We start from the raw sequence: 26,059 nt of genomic DNA on the forward strand, positions 1-26,059 counted from the left end.
AAACCTGAAGGGAGGTTTATTAGTGACACCAATGTACAGCCAGAACAAAGCTGAATTCTTGGATGGAGAATGCTGCTATTTATACGAACATTCGTCCTGGTCATCAGGTGTTTTACATAGTCATCCTGAATGTCATCTGGTTGAAATAGGAACAGTGTACCCAGTGAATCAAAAAGAATGATGTGGAGCCTGTATTGTCCGATTTCTCTGTATTGTACATGAATGTCACGCTGGGCAGTATTGCATCCCAATCTCTCTGTTAGATATCATCATCCATTGAGAGCATATCTGCCAATGTCTTATTAAAGTGTCTGTGAGACCATTTGTCTGTGATGTCGCAGTGTGAAGTTACCTTTGATAATAATCTCAACTGGAAAACTTTTCTATGATCAGAGATCATCACACAGGGTGCTGCATGCTTCGAGGAGCTTTGCAATTTTTGAGGCTTTTGCAGTCAGCACAGCTCTGTTGACAGGATAGCGGATGAAATACTCAGTGCAGACTATTATCCATGGATTCCCATTTGTTGACTTCAGAAACCTCCCCAAGGGCCAATTTCAATTTGTTGGAATGCCACAACTGCAGGCAAGATTGGTTCTAGATCCCTTGAGGTGATTCCAGCACATACTTCCATCATTGGCATTACTTACAGTGGCTCACATCTTGTCTAATGAATTGGTAGAGACCTTGTCAGTGAAAACTGTGTCGGATTCTATCTAGAGTTTTCATGAATCAAAGGTAATGAGATGTTAGAGCTTCATGCAAATGCTTAATGATAGCTGGCTGTAGATGAGTTGGGATCACAATTGACCGATCATAGTCAACCATTTCCACCGCACTGGTTCTCTTATACAGTGTTCCATTTATTAACTGGAATTTACCTTTGGTCTGCTCTACCTCCTTCAAAGCTTCTGCAATTTTTCCCCTGTCAGAATCAATGTCATTTAAAGCAGCAACAACTGAGATTTCATCCATGGTGCTGTGTCCCACCAAAGGATTGCCTGGAAGGCAGTTCGTATCCTCATATTTGCATCCACTTTTGTATAACATTGTGAGATCATATCAGAAGCTGCCCCCCCCCCCCCCCCCCCCCCCCCCCGCCCAGTTCAGGTTTTCCAGCATTTGCATGACACTTTTCCATAGTTTTTGCTGATAATTATTGTATGGGCCATAAGGCTGTGGTCCAGTGCATAATTCTCAGCCTAATATTTCATCTACTAATGTTGGAGACATCATCAGAGGCCGTAATGCCTCAGAAAACAGTCAGTCATGAAAAAGCTCAGCAAGCCACACTTTTTATATGTATCCACACAGCAGCAGATGAATCATGTCTTGGATCATGGCATCATCCCCCTAAAGCAAATACTAGCCATGAAAGCCTGAATTCTATGACTCTTCCGTAGGTCTGACAAACTTGTCACCCTTATTTCTGCCCTTCTATGTTTGCATTCAGTAGCCCGTGTTAAGATTTGATACAGGTCCCACACATTTGATCAATATTTTAGGATAGGTTGCGCAAAAGTTTTGCAAGTTATCTCCTTTGTAGACTAACTGCATTTTTTCAGTATCCTAGCAATGACCCAAAATCTGCTTTGCCTATGTGAGCATTCCATTACATATTTACACAAATTAAAACTCTCAGACTTTTTTATGAAGTGATTGTTTCGAATCATCATTCATCAACGTTTTTGCATTTTGTGAGATGCACAGTTGTACATTTCTAAACATTCAAAGCAAGTTGTCAGTCTTTGTCCCAATTAGAAGTCTCACTGGATACTTGTGTGGCTTTCTTAAGACAGTAGTTATTTATAGATAGCTGCATCATTACTAATAATCTTTTATGCAAGGTCATAAATATACAACATGAACAGAAATGGTCTAGAAATATTTCCCAGGAACATGCCTGAAATTACGTCTATGACTGTCGGTGACTCTTCATCCAAAAAATTTTCAGTCTAATCACATTTTTTCTTGTGTTCCATCACTGACAGTCTTGACCTATGACCAGAATTTCTTTATGTTCTTAAGTGGTCATTCGGCAAGGTATTGCTACTGTAATCATTGAAAGTTTCACACAATACCCTTTTGGCTGCCAGATGTGTTTCATGTTGCATTTCTCTATCCATAGCCCCATGCTTTTTTTATTGCTAATTCTATAGTAATAGCTGTTTATGTAGAAATTACTATACAGTATCCCCCCCGGAAATGAACCATTCTTCTAACTACATAACTATCCTTTGCTTGATTAAACATTTTTCTTAACTCGATTCACAGCCCCTCTACATGATTATGCCTGGAGCTAAATGTTATTAGTTTTTCCTTGAGAATATGACACTACTTTCTCTTTATCCACTTTATTGATTATGTAAGTCTTACTATTTGTTTTAACTGCCCTTTATATAGTGGTGATCATTGTTGCTGCTATTACCTCTTGATCACTGATACTGGTTTCACTGTGGACATTCTCAGAGGGCTTAGGTCCATTTATTGCCTTTATATTTCATGAGTGGACTTCCAAACTACCTACTCCAAGCTGTCTTCAGTGAAGGCATTTAATGATGTTTAACAGGTCGCCTTGTCACATCAACTCCTTAAAAACTGTAACCTGCTGGTCAATTGTTGGGTGGCCAGCCTCTTCAGCATGGTGATTGAAATCCTCAGGAATACACAGTGAGTGCTCAAAGTGATCCCTCTATCCCCTTGCTGCCATTTCCACAGGTCGTACAGATATTCTCAATATGTATGAACTAGCAATGTTTTATGATGGAATTTCGGGATGGCTTGGAGTGGGCGAGTGATTCTCTACCAGAGATGGGTGCAGTAGAGGAGGGCAGCCCATTGATATAAATACCCTTATTACCTACAGTCATTCAGTTCTCGTGGCCATGGGTGTTGCTCTCTAAATCCTTGATGAGTGTGGCAAATACACTGTCACAGCATCTCCTGGCACATCGTCCTTGCAGTCTCATCCTTGACAGTATCAGCACTTACTGAGTGGCCACTGATTCTGTGCAGCCCCCCTTGGACATCTCATGTAACCGAACCCATAGTGGGCCTGGCCATGGTGTCTGCTGTTGTCCTCCCCAGGGGGCACACGGTTCTTTCATGAGTACGCATGTGGCGAGCACGGGGCCCCGAGCTATTGCAGCCTTCCTTCTTTCCCGGGCTGCATTTCCTTTCCCTTCCCCTCCTTTCCTGTCCTTGCTCCTTCCCCTCTGCGCTCTCCTCTCCCTCTGTCCTCTCCTCTCCCTCTCTTGGTGTCCTGGTTTATGTTGGCCCGCTATCCTTCTGGTTATGTTGGCTTTGCACTTTGGTTTTGTTGAGTAATTACCTCATCCTTTTGGCGTTCTCTGGTCCCCCTCTGGGGTTTGACCTCCAGTACTAAATTTCTATTCCGTAGTGTGAGCCATCTGGGGAAGAGCACCTTACCTAGTGTCTACTGTTCATGTCATAGTCTGATGCTAGGTAGCCAGCATGGTAGCCAGCCTATGTGGTGGGGTCACTGTGAACCCTTTTGGTTGAGCCCCCTGAAACCCCAGGGATCACTCTTCTGATACCTGAACTGTGACCTCCTCATGTAAGCCTAGGAGTGGTTGCTTGTCATCCTAGTGCATCGGAACTCCAGGCAATGGCCGCCGTGCCAGACGGCCCTTTCTGTGGCTGGGTGGTGCCCAAGGGGAGAGCCCCTGATTGGAGTGGGTGGTATCAGGGCAGACGCTACGCAAATGAAACGCATATGGGTCCAGAACTCTGGCCGTTCTTCTACAGCCGTCTCTTTGCATGGAAATGATACTTTTAATGCTGCTTCTTCTGCCCCTTCAGCCTTCCCTTCCATGGCTACCGCTTGGGAGGAGGGTCAGGCTCATCGGCTAGGGGCGAAACCTTTGCCCCACTATCTGGTTTGCACCAGGACTGATGGGGATACTTTCACCAATACTAAACCTTTATTTTTTGTGGAACACATTGAAGACAAGTTTGGCGAAGTGGACTCTCTGAACAAGATGCGGTCGGGTTTGTTGTTGATCAAAACTGCTTCAGCTGCCCAGTCTGCAGCCCTTTGTGACTGTGACCATCTTGGCACAATTCCTTTTTCCATTACCCCCCACCAGTCTTTGAATATAGTTCAAGGTGTAATTTTTCACAGGGACCTCATCCTTTATACTGATGAGGAACTTAGGGACAATCTAGGATGGCGGGGTGTTCACCTTGTTCGGCATGTTCAGAAGGGCCCGAAGGACAATTGCATTGATACTGGTGCCTTTATCCTGGCCTTTGAAGTGGGTACCCTCCCTGAGAAGGTCGAGATTATGGTTTATTGATGTGATGTGAAGCCATACATCCCACCACCTATGAGATGTTTTAAGTGCTTGCGTTTTGGCCACGTCTTCCCGCTGTTTGCATACCCCTCTCTGTGGTGACTGTGGACGTCCACTCCATGAGGGGAGTTCCTGTGTTCCCCCTCCTGTGTGTGTTAATTGTCATGGCAATGATTCTCCATGTGCACCGGATTGCCCAGCTTGCAAGAAGGAAAAGAAAATACAGGAGTATAAGTCCCTTGATCGTCTAATCTACACTGAGGCTCGTAAGAAGTATGAAGTCATCATCCTGTGTCAATGATGTCCAGCTATGCTTTAGTTACATCTTCACCCCTTCCTCCCCATTCCTTAACCCAGTCCCAAACTCTTCCCCTCCTCCCCTCCCCTGCAGTTCCCACACCCTCCCATCCGGGAGCTGCTCCCCTCCCCAGCCAGAGAAGTGTCCCACTTCTTCGGTGTTTGCCATTCAAGGGTGCCCCTCCAGGGACTCCCCTTCCTGGCACCTTCCAGGCCAAAGGCCTGCTGCCACACGACGACTGTGAGAACCATGGTTTGTGGGCTCCCAGGTCCGCTCTCTTTCTGTTCCAGATCTTGCTGCAGCTGCCTCCTTTTTGCAGCATAGCCCTCCTTGATCTCAAACAGAAAAGAAGAAGAAACGTAAGTCCCGGGACAAGGAGCCTCTGGTGTTGCCAGAGGTCCCGTCCCCACCTTCGCAACCTGCCTCTGACCTGCTGTTCATGGATGTCGCCCTTTCCTTGTCGGTGATGGATGGTGACCTGGCAGCATGACTGGCTTTAGCCTGTTCACCCCCCCATTTGAATCATCATTCTGTGGTTATTCGGTGGAATTGTAATGGATATTACAGTCACCTTCCGGAGTTGAAATCCCTTATTTTGTTTTACTCTGCAGCTTGTGTGGTTCTACAGGAATCTCATTTTACTGATGGTCACTCACCGACCCTCCGTGGGTTCTGTGCTTTCTGTATAAATCGGGTCTGCCTCCTACGGGTCTCTGGTGGCGTTTGTATGTTGGTCCATACGGACGTTGCTAGCATGTGGATTCCTCTTCAAACTACATTGGAAGCGGTTGCTGTTAGGGTTCACCTGGACTCTGGGGTCACAGTTTGCAATCTTTATCTCCCTCCTGACAGGACTCTTACACGTGCTGCCTTAACTGCCCTTCTTCAGCAACTTCCTCCTCCCATCCTCCTTCTCAGTGATTTTAATCCTCATCATCCCTTGTGGGGCAGTGCATTTCCATCTAGTCTGGGTCTTCTCATAGGCCAGTTTCTTCCTCCTCCCTTCTCCCTCCACTGGTCGCCACATGACGACTTTTGCGATAGTGACCACTTCCCATTGATTCTCTGACTCCCTTCCTGCTCCCTGATGGACAGGTTACCTCGTTGGTCTTTCCAACATGCTGATTGGCCTCTATATACTGCATAGGTCGCTTTTTTCTCCCTCTTTGTCAGGTTGTATTGAGGACGTCCTACATGACATGTCTGATGCGATTGTTCATGCTGCTAGCCTTGCTATCCCACACTCATCTGGACCATTTCATCACCGGCAAGTCCTGTGGTGGAGTACGGCCATTGCCATTGCCGTTCGTGATTGCCGTCGAGCTTTGCAACACCTTAAGAGGCACCCAGCCACTGCCATTCCTATTACCTTTAAACACTTTCACACCAAAGCCCATTACTTAATCAAACAGAGCAAACAGGTGTGTTGGGAACGCTTTGTTTATTCCCTCGGTTCTACTGTCCCTATGTCACGGGTATGGGCTACATTTCGGTCTCTCCAAGGTTGCCATCAGCAGTCTACCCTCCCGGCCCTTGCCCTCCCGGATGGCCTTTGCACAGACCTATTGATTCTCGCAGAACGTCTTGCGGCGCATTTTACAACAGCATCAGCATCAACCTCCTATCCAGCTGCTTTCCTTCACCAGAAACAGTGGGCCAAAGCTTCCACCTTATGTTTTACCCCCTGTCAGACAGAGTCTTACAATGAACCTTTTACTGAATGGGAACTTCTTTCTGCCCTTTCTTCTTCCCCTCATAATACGGCCCCTGGCCCAGACTCCATTCATAACCATTTGCTTCAACATCTCGGTGCTCCACAATGACAACATCTTCTCTGGGTGCTTAACTGTATTTGGCTCCAGGGTGACTTCCATTCTCAATGGAGGGATAGCCTCGGAAAGCCTGGTAAGAACCCCCTGTTTGTCGAAAGCTATTGGCCAATTAGTCTGACAAAGGTTGTTTGCTAGTTACTTGAATGGATGGTAGCCCGTTGGCTCAATTGGGTCCTCGAATCTCAGGATCTATTGACCCCTTACCTGTGTGGCTTGCAAGAGAGACGGTCTCAGATCGATCATTTACTTCGCTTGGAATCCAAAGTTCGGCCAGCATTTTCCCAGTGCCGCCATTTGGTTGCAGTATTTTTCGACCTTTGCAAGTTCTATGACATGGTTTGGCGCCATCCTATGTTACTTACACTTCATGAGTGGGGTCTTCGGGGGCCCGCTCCTGATTTTCATCCGCCAATTCCTGTTCCATCGGTCATTCAGGGTTCGGATTGGTACTGTTTTTAGTTCTCCATGGATCCAGGAGAATGGCATCCCACAGGGTTTCGTATTGAATGTACTTCTTTTCTTCATTGCTATAGATGGACTTGTGGGCTCCGTCGGTCATTTGGTCACCCCCTGCTCTGTATGTGGATGGTTTCTGCATTTGGGTTAGTTCCTCTTTGATGGCCTCTGCAGAGCGGCAGCTCCAGGGTGCTATATGGCATGCCTCTGCATGGACCCTCTCACATGGGTTTCAATTCTCTCGTTTAAAATCGCGGGTGGTCCACTTCTGTCACTGTACTATGGTCCACCCCAATCCGGTGCTCTACCTCGATTCACAACGATTACCTGTGGTCCCACAGTTTCATTTCCTGGGTCTTCTTTTTGACAAAAAGATCACTTGGCTGCCTCATATCAGACTTCTGAGGATAGGGTGTTTCCGTAAACTCAGTGTCCTTCGCTTTCTTGCCCACATCTCTTTGGGTGTGGATCGTTCCACTCTTCTCCACCTTTATCAGGCTTTAGTGCTGTCTTGATTGGACTATGATTGTCAAGTTTATGGTTCGATTGCTCCTTCCACACTGCTCCTCCTGGATTCGGTCCACCATCGTGGTATGCGTTTGGTCATCGGTGCCTTCCCTACTAGCCCTGTTGATATTCTCCTGGTTGAAGCTGGTATCCCCCCCCCCCCCCTCTTTTCTGTCCAGCGGTCCCAGCATCTGGTTTCTTATGCAGTAGCTGTTCATTCCTCTCCCACTCATCCTTCCTATTCTCTCCTGTTTCCAGACCAAAGACACCCACCTGATTCCCACCAACGGGCATGTTTACTGGTTGGGCTCTGCCATGCATCTCTTTGGCGTGTTTTTCAGCTTCCTTCTTTGTCCTGTCTCCCACATTCCCTCCCCAATACCCCCCACCCCCCCACCCCACCCCTTGACCCTTGGTTAGTTCCTCGGCCCTGGATTTGGATGGATCTCTGTTGAGGTCTGAAAGATTCTGTTCCCCCGATGGTGTTCTGTTATTTTTTCTGCCGAATTTTATGGGAGTTTTGGGATGCTGTTGTTTTTTACACCAATGGCTCTAAATCTGCTGACCAAGTGGGATATGCCTTCACGTGCTCTGTTGTCATGGAAAATCATCTCCTGCCAACTGCATTTGGGGTGTTTACTGCGGAGTTGATGGCAATTTCCCGGGCCCTTACCTTTATTAAACAGTCCCAACTCAACCGTGTTTTGTTATGTCTTGACTCAGTGAGTGACCTTCAGGCTATTTACCAATGTTTTTCCTGCCATCCCTTGGTCTCGGCCATCCGTGACTGCCTCACTGATCTTCACCATGCTGCTTGTTCCCTTGACTTCCTGGCCTTGTGGGTATCCCAGGTAATGAGCTTGCTGATTGTTTGGCTGGGGGAGCAGTCACTTAACCCCCCTTCTCTGTAACCCCTCATGTGGTGGATTTACGGCTTCATATCAAATCCCACTTAGCACAATCGTGGGCCATCTCTTGGGAGGCTACCTCCCTGTCTAATAAACTTTGTGCGATTAAAGTGACACCTGTCCCGGTGTTCTTCCTTCCGCCTCTTCTGGAAGACTCAGCCATCCTGTGTTGTCTCCGCATCGGCCATACCAGGCTGACCCATGATTTTCTTTTGGTAATGAGCCACCCCTACTTTGTGGTTGTAGAGCCTTCCAGTCAGTAGCCCACATTTTGGTGGAATGCCCCCTTCTTTTGGCCCTGCGTACTAAGTACAGACTTCCCCGTACTTTACCTTTAATATTGGCAGACAATTACCAGATGGTTGACCTGGTTCTCACTGTCCTCCGTGAAAGTGGTTTTTATTTTCAGTTCTAAGGTTTTTAATCTCCCTCTGGAGTAGGGGCAGGGCGGTGAGGGTTGAGGTGTCTCGCACTGTACTCTATGTTTGGAGATTCCTGCTCACATCCCTGGCCAAGATCCTCTTTTCTCTCCCTTTTACTCTGTTTTTATCACTTTTTAGATTTGGTTAGTCTCCTTTTACACTATGCACTTTTCAATTCTAGTGGTTGAACACTTTTGAATAGCATGTGGTCTTGCCTGTACTGCATCAGAGGTGGGATATTTCCTGCCTCTAGCATAGCCTTGGGCTTGCCCACTTGCTGACTTCTCTCCTTTTGTTTTCACCATTTTTAGTTTTTTACCTTTTATCGTTATGACTCTTCTGAGATGTAAATCTGTCTGAATGGACCACCTTTGAAATAAGGGACTGATGACCTTGCTGTTTGGTCCCTTAAACCCCAATCAACCAACCATCTGCTGTTGTCTTGGAGAAGGCAGCTTAGTGATGGCAGGGCGACCCAATACCTCAAACTCCACACCAAAGGATGAACGATTGTGTGAGGCACCAGTGGCACCAGGCTGAGGAGACCCCATTTTAAGCAGTGGAACATGTGAAGACAGCTGAATCACTGCAGGTAGGCCCATGATGGTGGCAGAGAGGAAGGCTGGCAAGAGCCTGAGCAGTTGGGCAGCAGTCGAGGTTTCCAGGCATAGTGACTGTGGTAGTAGCTGCGTCATAGGTACATCGTTGTCTTCATGGCAGCTTATGACACAAGGTGGGGATCATAACATAGCCCAGCAGTCTGAAAATGACTGTCAGGCCTCAAGAGGTGGGGGGAGGGTGGTCAGGTAGGGGGGTGGTAAAAATACCGCTGTCTATAAGCTGATCACACACAAGAAGTACCACTGCTGCATTCTTCCATCATGTGGAAGCTTCTCAAAGGATGGTCAGTGTTCAAGAACTCGGTCACAGCCTCATGGATCAGGCTGAAGTGTGGAAATGGTTTGCTGCTCCTGGGGGTGCCGTGTCAACATGGATTGTTGACTGTGGCAGATAATGTCCAGAACAAGGTGCTGTGGCAACAGCACCATTTGGTTCATTACAATTTGACACTTCTCTACAAGTGTAGAGTACCGCACTGGCTCACCTTTATTTTCAGTTGAAGGTGGCACCTCAGACCTGCTAGTAAGGGGGACGAGTGTATTTGCTTGAGTTTTTCTGGGCATCTGCCTCCCTTGTTCAGCACCTCTAGACCTACTTCTGACACCCTCATTACAGACTAGCTGTAAAATAAGTATAGACTGAGCAGTAGAATTTTATAGAGATACTGTTGAACAGCCTTCCAGCCACTCAGCAATACTTTAACAATAAAACAGCAGCCTACGTCAGAAGGCAATGCTTTGCTGCACAATCAAATCTGAAGAATTGCATTATCACCACCCACAATCTGGAGGGTGTGGAGACAGCATGTTACTGCAGGTGGAGGCCAGGATAATTGCAGTTCAGAAAAGCTGATGGTGGAGGGGATGATCCAGATGGCATGGGAAATACCCATTGAAAGCAAGCACATTATGTTCAGCTGCATGTTGTGCCACAGGGTGATCTACTTTGCTCTTGGCCACAGTTTGGCAGTGGCTGTTCTTGCTGAAAATGAACAGTTGCTTACTAGCAATCACTATGTGCATTGAACATGATGATACACTGTACATTTAATACCTCTGTCTTTTATGTAGCCATAGCATTCTTGCCAACAGCTGTGATTACTAACTGATCGTTACAAAGCAGTGTAAAATTAACCAGTTTTTACAAGCAAGCCACAGACCAGAAAAGTCATTCATTTTAATAAAATAGTAAAAAAACTTATCCAAGGACAAGGCCCAGTTAGTAGCGAATTTTTAACCTCAAGAAGAATAAAGAAATACCAAAACTGTGTGTACTGCATCTGGCACAGTGAAACTGAAGACTAGTACTGAACAGATGTATTATTGTATCTCCAGGTTGACTCATAGTTACTGTTTAATTCAACAATGCAGGAAAAGATGGGATTACACATTAAATTGTACACAGGCACGATTAAAAGGCACTTACACATAAGCTTTCGGTCACAGCCTTCATCAGAAAAATAAAGATAAACACACGCCATTATTCACTTGTAGTAAACACACCTCACAAATACATGACCGCCAGCACCGGCAGTGGGACCAGAGTGCAACTATCACATAGAAAGGGAAGTGGCAATCTGGAGGGGGCAGAGAAGGGAAAGGGATAGGAGTGTATGGGTGGGGGAGAGAGAGTGGAGTGCTGTCTAGCAGGTTCTGCAGGGATTAGAATGCCAACAGGCACAGCGTCAAGAGGTTGTGGGTCAGGGAGGTAGGGAAAACAGAAAGAAAAAAGGAGAGGACTGGTGAAAGATGGGCAGGTGTGTTGGCAGGGGCGACAGACACAGGATGTGAAACGAGAATGGGAAGGAGGTGATAGGACAGAGAGGGTGGAAACTATTGGGTGGAGGGTGTGGGGACAGCATGTTACCGTAGGTTGAGGCTGGGACAATTACAGGAGGAAAGAATGTGTTGTAAGGATAACTCCCATCTTCACAGTTCAGAAAAACTGGTGGTGGAGGGGATATTCCAGATGGCTTGGGAAGCATCCATTGAAATCAAGCATGTTACGTTCAGTTGCTTGTTGTACCACAGGGTGGTCTACTTTTTTTTCTTGTCTACAGTTTGGCAGTGGCTGTTCATGCTAGTGGACAAGTGACCGGTAGTCATACCACAGGAATAGAATCCTTGTGGCAAGGGGTTCAAATAGGGTATGGCATGGGGATGGACTAGAATTTGTGGAGATTGGGTGGGTGTAAGAACACCGCTTTAGGAGGGGTGGGAAGGATCTGAGGCAGGATGTCCCCCATTTTGGGGCACGATGGTAGATGGTTCCATCTGCACCTCTGTCCACATTAAACTCACCAGCCTCCAACAGTACCTGCATTTTGACAGTTGTCAACGCCTTCACATCAAAAAATCCATCCCACACAGCCTGGACAGCAGGAGATGGCATATATGCAGTAATGAGTCCCCATGTTCAGTATGCTAAGGGTCTCACCAAGGCCTTCACAGACAGGCAATATCCCCTGGACCTATTCAGCAGACAAATCTCCCCCATTCTTCCAACCAGCCCAGGAACCAGCAGCAAAGGAGTTGAATTCCACCTCATACTGGGACAACTGAACCACATCCTTCACCAGGGATTTGATACATATCATCATGCCATGAAATGAGGGATATCCTACCTGAGATCCTTTCCACCCCTCCTAAAGTGGTGCTCTGCCACCTACCCAGCCTCCACAACATCTTAGTCCACCCCTATACCACTCCCACTCCCAATCCGAATCCCTTGCCACAAGGATCCTATCCCTATGGGAGACTCAGGCTAATGACCTGCCCAATCCTCACACCCAACACTTCCTACTCCAGTCTTGTCATGGGTTTATCCCACACCATCGGAGGTCGAACCACCTGTGAAAGCAGCCACATCATTTACTAGCTCTGCTGCAATCATTACACAGCTTACTATATTGGTATGACTACCAACCAGTTGCTCACTAGGATGAATGGCCACTCTTCAATTGTAGCCAAGAGCAAAGTAGACCATCTTGTGGCACACCAAGCAGCTGAACATAATATGCTTGATATAAATTGCTGCTTCACTATCCAACCCATCTGGATCCTCTACTACACCACCGGCTTTTATTAAATGTGCAGATTGGGGTTATCCTTACAACACATTCTCTACTCCCATAATTATCCTGGCCTCAACCTACGGTAATTTACTGTCCCCACACCCTCCACCCAACAGTTTCTACCCCGTCTGCCCTATCATCTCCTCGTTCTGTTCCCCCACCTCACTGCCCCATAACCTCCAGACGCTGTCCTGCTTGTTTTTCTGCTGAAGGCTGTGGCCAAAAGCATATGTGTGTCTACGTCTACATCGATCAAAGAAAGCAGGTGTTGACAGATGTGAAAATTACCGAACTATCAGCTTAATAAGTCACAGCTGCAAAATACTAACAGGAATTCTTTACAGACGAATGGAAAAACTAGTAGAAGCCAACCTCGGGGAAGATCAGTTTGGATTCCGTAGAAACACTGGAACACGTGAGGCAATACTGACCTTACGACTTATCTTAGAAGAAAGATTAAGGAAAGGCAAACCTACGTTTCTAGCATTTGTAGACTTAGAGAAAGCTTTTGACAATGTTGACTGGAATACTCTCTTTCAAATTCTAAAGGTGGCAGGGGTTAAATACAGGGGGCGAAAGGCTATTTACAATTTGTACAGAAACCAGATGGCAGTTATAAGAGTCGAGGGACATGAAAGGGAAGCAGTGGTTGGGAAGGGAGTAAGACAGGGTTGTAGCCTCTCCCCGATGTTGTTCAATCTGTATATTGAGCAAGCAGTAAAGGAAACAAAAGAAAAATTCGGAGTAGGTATTAAAATTCATCGAGAAGAAATAAAAACTTTGAGGTTCGCCGATGACATTGTAATTCTGTCAGAGACAGCAAAGGACTTGCAAGAGCAGTTGAATGGAATGGACAGTGTCTTGAAAGGAGGATATAAGATGAACGTCAACAAAAGCAAAACAAGGATAATGGAATGTAGTCTAATTAAGTCGGGTGATGCTGAGGGAATTAGATTAGGAAATGAGGCACTTAAAGTAGTAAAGGAGTTTTGCTATTTGGGGAGCAAAATAACTGATGATGGTCGAAGTAGAGAGGATATAAAATGTAGGCTGGCAATGGCAAGGAAAGCGTTTCTGAAGAAGAGAAATTTGTTAACATCCAGTAGTGATTTAAGTGTCAGGAAGTCATTTCTGAAAGTATTCGTATGGAGGGTAGCCATGTATGGAAGTGAAACATGGACGATAAATAGTTTGGACAAGAAGAGAATAGAAGCTTTCGAAATGTGGTGCTACAAAAGAATGCTGAAGATTAGATGGGTAGATCACATAACTAATGAGGAAGTATTGAATAGGATTGGGGAGAAGAGAAGTTTGTGGCACAACTTGACCAGAAGAAGGGATCGGTTGGTAGGACATGTTCTGAGGCATCAAGGGATCACCAATTTAGTATTGGAGGGCAGCGTGGAGGGTAAAAATCGTAGAGGGAGACCAAGAGATGAATACACTAAGCAGATTCAGAAGGATGTAGGTTGCAGTAGGTACTGGGAGATGAAAAAGCTTGCACAGGATAGAGTAGCATGGAGAGCTGCATCAAACCAGTCTCAGGACTGAAGACCACAACAACAACAAGGTTAATGTCAGCAAAATATTCTTGCATTTGGAGGGGAAAGTTGGTGATTGACATTTTGTGAGAATATTCTGCCGCAACGAAAAACACCTTTGTTTTAATTATGTTCACCCCAAATTCCATATTATGTCAGTGACACTCTCTCACCTGTTGTGCGATAATACAAAATTTGCTGCTCTTCTGTGAACTTTCTCCATGTTCTCTGTTAATCCTATCTGGTATGGATCCCACACTGTGCAGCAGTACTCCAAAAGAGAACAGAAAAGTGTAGTGTACACAGTCTCTTTAGTAGATCTGTTACATTTTCTAAGTTCTCTACCATTTAAATGAGTCTGAGGTTTGTCTACCACACAACATTTTCTGTGTGTTCTTTCCAATTTAATTTGTTTGTAATTGTAATTCCTAGGTATTTAGTTGAATTTACGGTCTTTACATTTGACTGATTTATCATGTAACCACAATTTAATGGATTCCTTTTAGCACTCAATTGCCAATTTTTGCACCATGCAGATATCTTTTCTCAATTGTTTTGCAGTTTTTTTGATCATATGATGACTTTACTACATGTTAAATGACAGCATCATCTGCAAACAACCTAAGGTAGTGGCTCAGATTGTCTCCTAAAAAATGACAGCATCATCTGCAAACAACCTAAGGTAGTGGCTCAGATTGTCTCCTAAATTAGTTATATAGATAAGGAACAGCAGAGGGTCTATAACACTACCTTGGGGAATGCCAGAAATCACTTCTGTTTTACTCGATGACTTTCTGTCAGTTACTAGAAACTGTGATGTTTCTGACAGGAAATAATGAATCCAGCCACATAACTGAGACCATGTTCGATTAGCACGAAATTTCACTACAAACTGTTTGTGTGGTACTGTGTCAAAAGCATTCTGGAAATTTAGAAATACGGAATCAATTTGAAATCCTTTGTCAGTAGCACTCAACACTTCGTGTGGGTAAATAGCTAGTTGTGTTTCATAAGAACAATGTTTCCTAATCCATATTGACTGTGTGTCAATAGACCGTTCTCATCGAGGTGATTCATAATGTTTGAACACAATATATGTTCCAATATTCTGCTGCATATCGACATTAATGATATGGGCCTATAATTTAGCGGGTTACTGCTACTACCTTCCTTGAATATTGTTGTGACCTGTGCAACTTTCCAGTCTTTTGGAAGACTTCGATCTTTCGTCGAGTGATTGTTAAAGATGGAGCTGTTGCATTAGCATACTCTGAAATGAACATAATTGGTATAAAGTCTGGGCCAGAAGATTTGCTTTTAGTAAATCATTTAAGTTGCTGAGAATATCTACTTCAAAGTTACTCATGTTGGCAGCAGTTCTTGATTTGAATTCTGGAATATTTATCTTGTCTTCTTTGGTGAAGGAATTTTGGAAGGATTTGTTTTTTAACTCTGCTTTGGCGGAACTGTCATTGATAGTATTTCCATTGCTATCGTGCAGAGAAGGCATTGATTGTGTCTTGCCCCTGGTATACTTTACATACAACCAGAATCGCTTTGGATTTTGTGCCAGGTTTCAAGACAAAGTTTCATTGTGGAAACTGTTGTAATCACCTCACATTGAACTCCAAGCTACATTTTGAGCATCTGGTAAAAGATCGCCAATCTTGGAGACATTGTGTTCATTTAAATTTGACATGCCTTTTTTCATTGTTTCTGCAACAGTGTTCTGACCCCTTTTTGTGTGCCAAGGGGGATCAGGTCCATCATTTAATTCATTTGGTATAAGTCTCTCAACTGCTGTCAAAACTATTTCTTTGAATTCAAGCCACATCTGGTTTTACATATATTATTAATTTATTAATTTGAAAGTAGTGGAGATTGTCTCTCAGGAAGGCATCAAGTGAATTTTTATCTGCTTTTTTGAATAGATGTATTTTTTGTCTATCTTTGGAGGATTTGGGGGTTACAATATTCAGCCTCTGCTTGTTATTAGCTCAGAATTATTTATTGCTAAGAGGTCAAATGAGTTTTCACAACCATTTACTATCAGCTCAAAATAATTTTCAGAATGCATTTAGCATAGTTTCGGATGATGTTTTATGCGTACCTCCAAATCTGAACATGTACTTTCGCCAAAATATCGAGGGTAAATTAAAGTCACCACCAACTATAATTGTATGAGTTTGGTACATGTTTGAAATTAGACTCAAGTTTTCTTTGAACATTGCAGCTGTTGTATTATCTGAGATCAAAGCTCGGTAAAAGGATCCAATTATTATTTTATTCTGGTTGCCAAGAATGACCTCTACCCATACGAACTCTCAGGAACTATCTACTTCAATTTCGCTACAAGATAAACTACTTCTAAAAGCAAAAAACACACCAGCATCAACTGTGTTAGTCTATACTTTTGAAACACTTAGGTTCCTTGCAAAAATTTCATCGGAACTTATCTTGGGCTTTAGCCAGCTGTCAGTGGCTATAACGATTTGAACATCAGTACTTTCTGTTAGCACTTGGAGCTCTGGTATTTTCCCAACACAGCTACAATGTGTCATATAAGCTTGCCTGTCTCCAACTTAACATATCATCTTTATGGTAAATAGAAATCTGTCTTTTCCTACATTGTTAATATTCCAATTTGGAGTTTCTATTGTCTGATTTTACTGTTTAGTTCTCTATTTAGCGTTTTAGAATTCGTCATCTCTTCCTGATAGATTTAACTTTTGAGTGTCATATTATATGATCAATAAAAAGTAAGTGAAACCATTTTATATGGTGACAACACTAATGATGTATTTTTGATTGCAGTGTACTCCATCTTTGCTTTCTTTGAGTACATAGTTGTACTCACCAACATGGCATTTCACATGACTGCATTTTGGGACTTCCATGACCGCTCACTGGAAGTGGGACCACTTGGCTTCGGTCACAGCTGACAGTATGAGATGCCAGCCGAGCACACACAATAACAAGTAGAGCAGTCCACCCCGGCAACTGGCAACTTGGTAGATACCACAAGTGTTCCCTGTTCAATAGCCTTCCCACATGAATTGTCACATCAAGCTCCACTCTATATTGATGATGAACTGGGCAGCATACAGTTATCTGTTGATTTGCCATTAGAACAGATTCCAGTACCAGCAAGCCCTGCAACATTTCCTCCAGTCAGTATGATGAGGGATGCTTTGCCAAATGACCAGTGTTGCCATTTTTCATCTGAGAGAGGCATCCATTCAAGAGATTATCTTCCTGCATATCAACAGTATGTTTACATGATAGTTGACCACACTGTATTGGGAACTAGAGTGTAACCTCCCGTATATGAAAGAAAGTATTTATCACTACAACAATACAATTCTGAATGAAATTTGTACCTAAAGAGCATGTGCTCATAAAGCCAAAGCCGAGGTGTGACTGCTGACTATTACGTGTCTGCTTTTGACAAATGTGACTGAATACTTATTGATCTCAAATGTGATGGTGATATTTTTAAAGTGTGGAAGATTCCATTGTGTATGGTTGTGGTAATTGAATGTATACACTAATATTTTTATATTTTTAATTAATAACTTTTGTAACTCTTGCAGTGGTACTTAAAGATAAATGTTCATATTGAAGGATACCTTTTGGTACTGTGAAAAATATTTGCCACTAGCAAAAGTAGCTGACACCCCAGTCTATCCTGTAGAAGCTAGTCTCACCTTCAACTCAGAACTGTAAATTATTGTCAAATCTTCTAGTACATCCATAATAGCTGAGCAAGAATTACACATATGTTTTGGGTTAGTACATTTTGAAGTTTACTGTCTGCTACAAATTTTGATACTATAATTTATTTATAAAAGCCTTCTGGTGTCATATTGCCTTATAGGTCAAGAGTACTAGGTGTGTGTTTAAGAGTTTATCTCATGTTCTGATCACGTTTTCACCATTGTCTCTTAGGCTTTGATGTTTCAACTGCATCACATAACAACAAAAAATTTTGATGTCAACACATATTTTTAAATTTTACTTGAACTAAGATGTAGATTATCTCACAATGTATAAATGTGAACAAAGAGTCTTTATTTCTGTCAAATTATTGTTGATATCACAATGTGCAATTGTGAATAAAGAAAATCTTTATTTCTGTTAATCTTTTATCACTATAATAATCTATCAAAACAAAACAAAAAGCTTTATTAGGTAATACAGTACAAATACTGTTGTGGTATGAGTCATTATATGTAAGGCCAAGGTGGTTTGCTAAAAAAGTAAAATCTGTTGTGTACGCTACATACTGTTGCATAGCTAACATGACAGTGGCAAAAAATCATCAGGTTATCAAAAAGTGTTACATGCTCTGGCTAGTATGATGTTTCTGGTAGAATATTAAGATGATGTGCTGAATTGATAGGATTACCCTTAGGCTATCTTTGCAATCAGTCAATGACTTGGAGCATATTTCTTGAATGACTTAAATATGTTGTAGTAAGACCTATCTATAAAACTGGAGAGGAAGAAACTAGCCCTATTTACACAGCTATTTTGCTTCTTATGATCTTTTCAAAAAATATTCAAGATTTTTTAATGACAGAATACTGACTCATCTAACTGAGCAAAACTTGCTGACCGCTTCTCAGTTTGGTTTTAGTATAGGGTTGACACAACATACAGGACTTCACAAGTGAAATGCTAGCATAACTAAAAAGAGAAGTTTTCCTGTTGGTATTCTGCGACATTATCAAAGCCTTTGAATGGATCATACAACACTACTTCCCAGTAGACCAAATGGCAATTTAATTTTTTTTTATACAGAGTGTATCATTATAGTTAATGGTGTAAGCACACACAGTTGAAATCATCTTCACTACTGTGAAACACATCTCTTCTGCTGAAAAAGTGCTCTTAGCTCTTAAGGGATGCATTTTAGAGCCCGAGGCCATGTTGACTGACTTTGTTTTTCTAGTATCATGTACTTTCAACTGTATGTATTTTTGCCATTAATTATTATACACGCTGTGTTTAGGGTACGTGAAGTTCAAAGCTCAGATATCATTCATGTATAGGTGTTCAATAGAACTCTCAATTTTTTTTTTATTTTTTTTTTTTTTTTTTGAGAAAATTGACTGAAGTTTTCTGATCATGTTTAATATGTTAAAGTAAGGTCAACTTTTTACCAAGCAGCTTGGCTCTGTAGTAGAGTGCTTGCCTGCCCTATTGGGAGCCAGGGATCAATTCTCAGTGGATTCAAATTTTTAAACGAAGGTGGAAGTTCTATGAGTAGTTCCATGAAGTGTAAAATACATAAAAGTGGAAAAAATGGTATCACTCGAGACTGGCAATCGCTGGATCGAGTCCTTTTTTATATTACCTTTTTTGTTTTTTCTGTTTCTCATTCAGTTTGAATACGTACATCATTTAAATATAAAATTCATCAAATACATGGTAATTGGCACATATTTAACTGTCATTTTATGAAAAATGCAAATCATCTTTTATCTAATTATGTATCGCACAAAAAAATTGTGAATTAAAATTGTTTAAATTTTAAAAAAATCTACAAATTAATTTTTTTCCATCTTATTTTTTGCTTCACAGAAATGCTCATGGAACATGCACCCTCATTTGAAAGTCTGAATGCACCAGGGCCTCCACATGACAGGAAGTATGAATTTTATTGCAGTGTATTAAACATGGCCGGAAAACTTAGAAGTCCATTTTTTTGAGAAAATTTAAGAGTCGCATGGGTCTGCTCTGGATGATTAATATTTGAGTTCTTAAGTTCACATACCATAAATGTAAAGAAATACAAAAATCCAATTGCTGTGTGCTCTCCTTGTTAGCACACTAAAGTCTTATGGTATTAATGGTATCCCTCTTACTCCATAACAGAAAGCAGAAGGGTCTCAGCATCAGACCTTATCTCATGCATGGGGAAACCTCATAATGTGGAATCATTACATGGCATTCCGTAAGGATCAGAACTGGACCCTGTCTTGTTTCTAACTTAAATAAATTAACAATGTAGGAAAAGACAGATTACTACTTACATAAAGAAGACACATCAAGTTGAAGACAAGCACAATTAAAAGACACTCGCATAAAGATTTTGGTCACAGCCTTCATCAGTGAAGAGAGATACAAGCACGAGTACAACCCCCCCACCCTCCCCCCCCCCCCCGCCCACACACACACACACACACACACACACACACACACACACACACACACACAAGAAAGTACTCATCACACGATCCTATTTTCTCATTCATTATTAAACATAATCCAGCATTACCCCTATTACAATCTGTCTTTCCCTGCATTATTGAGGTTCTTGAGTAACATACCTAAATGATCTCCCAATGACTTTAAAGGGTATTTAAAAAAACTGTTAAGTTTTCCAATGACACGAGCATGCTAATTGAGAGTCCAACTTCAGCTCTGGCAAACACAGCTCAAATGATAGCAGAAAAGGCCTAAAAAGAGCTTCACAGCTAACAGTTTCAATCTTAAAATCTCACAAAGACTAATATTATACAGTTTCAAATAAGCAAACAATAACAACCTTGTAGCACCAGAAGTAAAGATTAATGATCACACAATGAAGCACAGGTCCAGCTTGGAGTCCAGCTCGATAACATGTGAGAATGATGTTAATGCATAGGTAAGCTATTCAAGAAGCTCATTTCAGCTTGTAATGCCCTTAGAAGTCTCTCCAATTATGCTGATGTAAAGACAAGAATTTTGGCTTACTTTGCATATTTTCACTCCCTGTTGTCTTGTGGAAGTATCTTCTGGGGCAGTGCACCTAAAGTAAATGAAATTTTAAAAGGAAAAAATGGACAGGTTGAAGTTAGATATAGTGGGAATTGGTGAAGATCGGTGGCAAGAGGAACAGGACTTATATTCAGGTGAATACGGGGTTATAAATACAAAACAAAATAGAGATAATGCAGGAATAGATTTAATAATAAGAAAGAAATGGGTCTGTTGTATTAAGCTACTATGAACAGCATAGTGAATGCATTATTGTAGCCAAGTTAGACACTAAGCCCATACCCACCACAGTAGTAAATGTTTATATCCCAACTAGCTCCACAGATGATGAAGAGGTTGAAGAAATGTATGATGAGATAAAATAAATTATTCGAATAGTTAAGGGAGATAAAAATTTCATTGTGATGACAGACTGGGCTGTGATTGTAGGAAAATGAAGAAAAGGAAACGTAATAGGTGCATATGGCTGGGTGGAAAGGAATGACAGTTGAAGCTGCCTGGTAGAATTTTGCCCAGAGCATCACTTAATCATAACTAACACTTGGTTTAAGAATTGTGAACGAAGGTAGTGTACTTAAAAGACCTGGAGACGCAGGAAGGTTTCAGATTGATTATGTGATGGTAAGACAGAGATTGCAGGTTTTAAATTGTAAGACATCTGCAGGGGTAAATAAGGACTCTGACCACAATTTATTGATTATGAATAGTAGATTAAAACTGGATAAATTGCAAAGAAGTTGTAAATTAAGGAGGAGGGGGCTGAGTAAGTTAAATAACAAGAGATTGTTGAGAGTTTCAGAGGGAGCATTAGGCAACGATTGACAGGAGAAGGGAAAGCAATATAGTGGAAGGCAAACAGGTAGCTCTGAGAAACAAAATAGTGAAGGCAACAGCAGAGGATCAACTTAATTGATGAAAGGAGAAAATATTAAAAGCAGCAAATAAAGCAGGCAAAAGGTAGTACAAACGTATAAAAAAATGTGAATGATAGGAGGTGCAAAATGGCTAACTAGGAAGGCTGGAGAACAAATGTAAAGATTTAGAAGCATAGTTCATGAAGGGAAAGACAGATACTGCCTACAGGAAAATTAGAGGGGCCTTTTGAGAAAAGAGTAGCAGCTGTGTGAATATCGAGAGCTCAGATGGAAGGAAGTACTATGCAAAGGATAGAAACTTGAAGATAATATTATAGAAAGGGAAGAGGATGTAGGTGAAGATGAGAGGGGAGACACGATAGTGCGAGAACAGTTTGAGAGAGCAGTGAAAGATCTAAGTTGAGACAAGGCCCCTCGAGTAGACAACATTCAGTTGGAACTTATGATAGCTGTGGGAGAGCCAGCCATGACAAAACGATTCCATCTGGCCTGCAAGATGTTGCGGACAGGTGAAATACCCTCAGTCTTCAAGAATAATGTAATAATTCCAATTCCAAAGAAAGCAAGTACCAACAGGTGTGAATGTTACTGAGCTATCAATTTAATAAGTAATGGTTGCAAACTACTAATGTGAATTCTTTACAGAAGAATGGAAAAATTGGTGGAAGCTAACCTCAGGGAAGATCAGTTTGGATTCCTGAGAAATGTAGGAGCACATGAGGCAGTACTGACTCTACAACTTCTCTAAGAAGATAGGTCAAGGAAAAGCAAATGTGTTTATAGCATTTCTAGACTTACAGAAATCTTTTGACATTGTGTCTGGAATACTGTCTTTGAAGTTCTGAAGGCAGCAGGCGGTAAAATACAGGGTGTGAAAGGCTATTTACAAATTGTACAGAAACCAGATGGCAGTTATAATAGTCAAGGGGAATGAAAGGAAAGCAGTGGTTGAAAAGAGAGTGAGACAGGATTGTAGCCTAACCCTGATGTTATTTAACCTGTAGATTGAGCAAGCAGTAAAGGAAACCAAAGAAAATTTGGAATGGTAATTAAAGTTCAGGGAGAAGAAGTAAAAACTTTTGAGGTTTGCCGATGATGTAATTCTGTCAGAGACAGCAAAGGACTTGGAAGACAGTTGAACAGACTGCACAGCATCTAGAATGGAGGCTGTAACAACACCACCAACAAAAGCAAAACAAGGATAATGGATTGTAGTCAAATTAAATCAGGTGATTCTGAGGGAACTAGATTAGGAAATGAGACACTAAAAGTAGTAGACGAGTTTTGCTGTTTGGGCAGCAAACTAACTGATGACGTGTGAAACAAAGAGGATATAAGATGCAGACTGGCAATGGCAAGAAAATCATTGCTGAAAAAGGAGAAATTTGTTAACATTGAATACTGATTTAAGTGTTAGGAAGTCTTTTCTGAATGTGTTTGTCTGAAGTGTAACCATTTATGGAAGTGAAATTTGAATGATGAGTAGTTTAGACCACGGTGACCAGACATCCCCTCTTTTATGGGATCATGCCTTATTTAGCTTGAGTTGTCCGTAGCCCAACAAAATGTGTACAGGATGTATATTGTCCCATTTTTCATTAACTGTCCCATGTATTTTGAAACAGCATGTTTTAAAGTAATGTGTAGCATAACCAAATGAAGGACAAATGAGATCATACCCAAAGAATCAAGACAATATCCTCTTTGATTAAACCAAACTGAACATGGCATGGTTTTTTAAGTTCTTTGGATAGTACTACTTAATGCTTCCACATGGTGAGCAGTTTATCGCTTTTTAGTCCGTTGCCTATTGTATATGTCGCTGCATTTAGAAGTATGGTTATCACTTTGTAGTCCATTGCCTATTGAGGTCGCTGCATTTAGAAGTATGGTTTCAGTCAGTTGAGAGTCACAGATTATGGCACTTGCTGTGATGTATTGCAAACTTTTCAGAGAAATGTCAAAAAGAAAGTGTGCTTTTACTGCAGAAATTAAAACCTGAATTTCCATTTCTGAAATTATAGCAGCAAAGTGAGAAATTATTTTGTCTGTTGTGTAAAAGTAACTTTTTAATTGAGCGTGCAGATCAATCTGACATTGCACAACACATTAAAGTGAAGAAACACAACCCGGCTGTTTCAAGCAAAACTTTATTGGAAAATTTTTGTGCAATAAGTGAGAATTGTGCCATTGTAAATGATGAATCTGCAACTGAGGAAGGTTTACTAGCTGTCCATGCAATGAAACATTGGCATTCCTTCAGATAAATGGACTGTACTGGTGCAATCAACAGGAAGCTTTTTGAGAAGAAATTTATTTGCTTCAGAACAAAGTGAGAATTTATAATTGTAAATATGTTGACAGCGTATGCATTGCATCAAATTTGTGAGGACCAGAAAGATGCCAAATATCCATACATTTCAGTTATGGTAGGCACTTCTAATCACAAAAGTGTAAAATTGGTACCAGTGCATTGTGCCAGGTAGGGGTATCAAGTAAAGGTGACAGACTTCCACAATATGACATGTGAAATGGCTGATGATATAAAAAAAATTAATCATGAAAGTTTTTAATAAATTCCATCTGAGGTTTAAAATTGTTGCATTCTGTGGTGACAACTGCAACACAAACTTTGGGGGTGCAGGAGGAAACTACAAAATGTAGACTCATTTCAGTTTCTAACTTCTGTCCCGTATTTTGATTTTGGGAATCTGGTCACCCTAGTTCAGACAAGAAGAGAATAGACGCTTTCGAAATGCAGTGTTACAGAAGAATGCTGGAGATTTGATAGGTAGATCATGTAGTTAATGAGGAAGTAGTGAATGGGATTCGGAAGGCAAAAAGTTTGTGACACAACTTGAGTAGAAGAAGGGATCTGTTGATAGGACATTTCTATCATCAAGTGTGTGTGTGTGTGTGTGTGTGTGTGTGTGTGTGTGTGTGTTTTGCATTGTTATTTAGTTATGGAGCTACATTTGACTATTGAATGTAGTTGTTGTTCTGCCTGTGCTACTTTCGTGTAAAATTCTTCAATCTAGTATTCGCCATTGACTAACTCCCTGTGCAACTGAATGAAGTGTTCACTGATTCTAATGAGAAGAGTTTATTTCACACCATCGGTCGCTAATAGTATACACATTGCAATTTGTTCAGACAGCTGCAGCCACAAGTCCACTCTGACACTGGTGACCCTGACATAATACAATTAGCTGCATTATATCACAGGAAGGACCTGCATTCAACATGACATGTGCACCAACGGAGGCCGTGCCTTTTGTCTGATGACTCAAAGTGTGTTTGCCACACATTTGGCTGCACACCCCAGCATTATGGTTTGTACAGGGGGAAGCAAGCTTTGCCTATACCAGAATTACAGTAGACACAACCAAATTTGCAATCATAGCAAGCCAGCTAGATCAGAAATACACAGTGCAGATCAAAGATGATCACCACCCTGCCTACAATGGATGCCTATCTGAAGTTAAAATAGGAACTTATGTGACGAGGTACCACTTCACAGGAAGAATGCATCAGACAAATCTTAACCCAAAAAGACATGCTGACAGAAAGCCCTCACAATATTTGTGACACCTGGAGAAAAAGGTGGATATGGGAACTATCCCTGATAGTTTTCTGCACACACTGTGGAGTAATCACCTGAATCCTAGGTGAAAGCCATTATTGCATCACAAACTGGCATTGCTTATCGCTAATAGTGGAGTTAGCTGACAAAATATTTGATGCTATAATACCTGTGCCAGTGGGTTCAGTGATGGTGGTGTGCAACAGCTTGTTGTCGCACAATGTAACATGGACCGATTATGACATGCAGTCTGCCAAACTGGATTTACTGACCAAGAATGGGGAAGAATTATTGTCTCAGCATAACTGCAGCAGAAATAGGAGTCATTATTGCAAGCAATTGAGGAGCCATTCGTCTCACTTCCTTGACATCAGATACTATCAATCCCACAATTTTCTTGTATCACAGGAGATCTGGAGACCAGCAAGAAAGTGTACGATGCCCTGCTCACATCCAAATGCCAGTGGCAATCAGATGTAGGTGCATCGAGCAACTGCCGGGCATCATCTCAGTGCTTATTCACCAGTGGTTGTAAGTCCGGGCAGAAATGTCTCACAGGTACCAGATCTGACTTATATGCATTCCCACACACAAGGTTGACCAGAAAGTGGCTGGTCACTCCCTTCTGTTTGACTGCCACCAACAATTCTATATGTCAATGTATGGAATTCTGTGAATGAGCCTGAACCTCGGACTGAGATGTGGCGTTATGTGGGATTTCATGGTTGCAGATGTGTCATAACCTTTAATAGGTGCGGATTTTTTGGCATATTATCAACTGCTTCCTGACATGGCAGATATATGGCTTGTCAATGGCTTCACTGGGCTAACAGCTCCAGGTTTTCGTTGAGGTGTGACAGTG

At 42.0% G+C, this 26,059-nt stretch overlaps 1 protein-coding gene across 1 annotated transcript in view; it reads left to right on the forward strand.

Moving 5' to 3' along the window:
- Nucleotides 1-19,032, forward strand: part of LOC124802411 (post-GPI attachment to proteins factor 2-like) — a 65,248-nt gene extending 46,216 nt beyond the window's left edge. Inside the window, exon 4 of the mRNA XM_047263170.1 lies at nucleotides 16,789-19,032. Coding sequence (XP_047119126.1) covers nucleotides 16,789-16,916 — 128 coding nt within the window. The 3' untranslated portion in view covers nucleotides 16,917-19,032. The remainder of the gene's footprint in view (nucleotides 1-16,788) is intronic.
- The last annotated feature ends 7,027 nt before the right edge of the window (nucleotides 19,033-26,059 follow it).

This window comes from Schistocerca piceifrons, chromosome 6 (assembly GCF_021461385.2).
Source record: "Schistocerca piceifrons isolate TAMUIC-IGC-003096 chromosome 6, iqSchPice1.1, whole genome shotgun sequence".
In the NCBI taxonomy this organism is placed as follows: Eukaryota; Metazoa; Arthropoda; class Insecta; order Orthoptera; family Acrididae; genus Schistocerca; species Schistocerca piceifrons.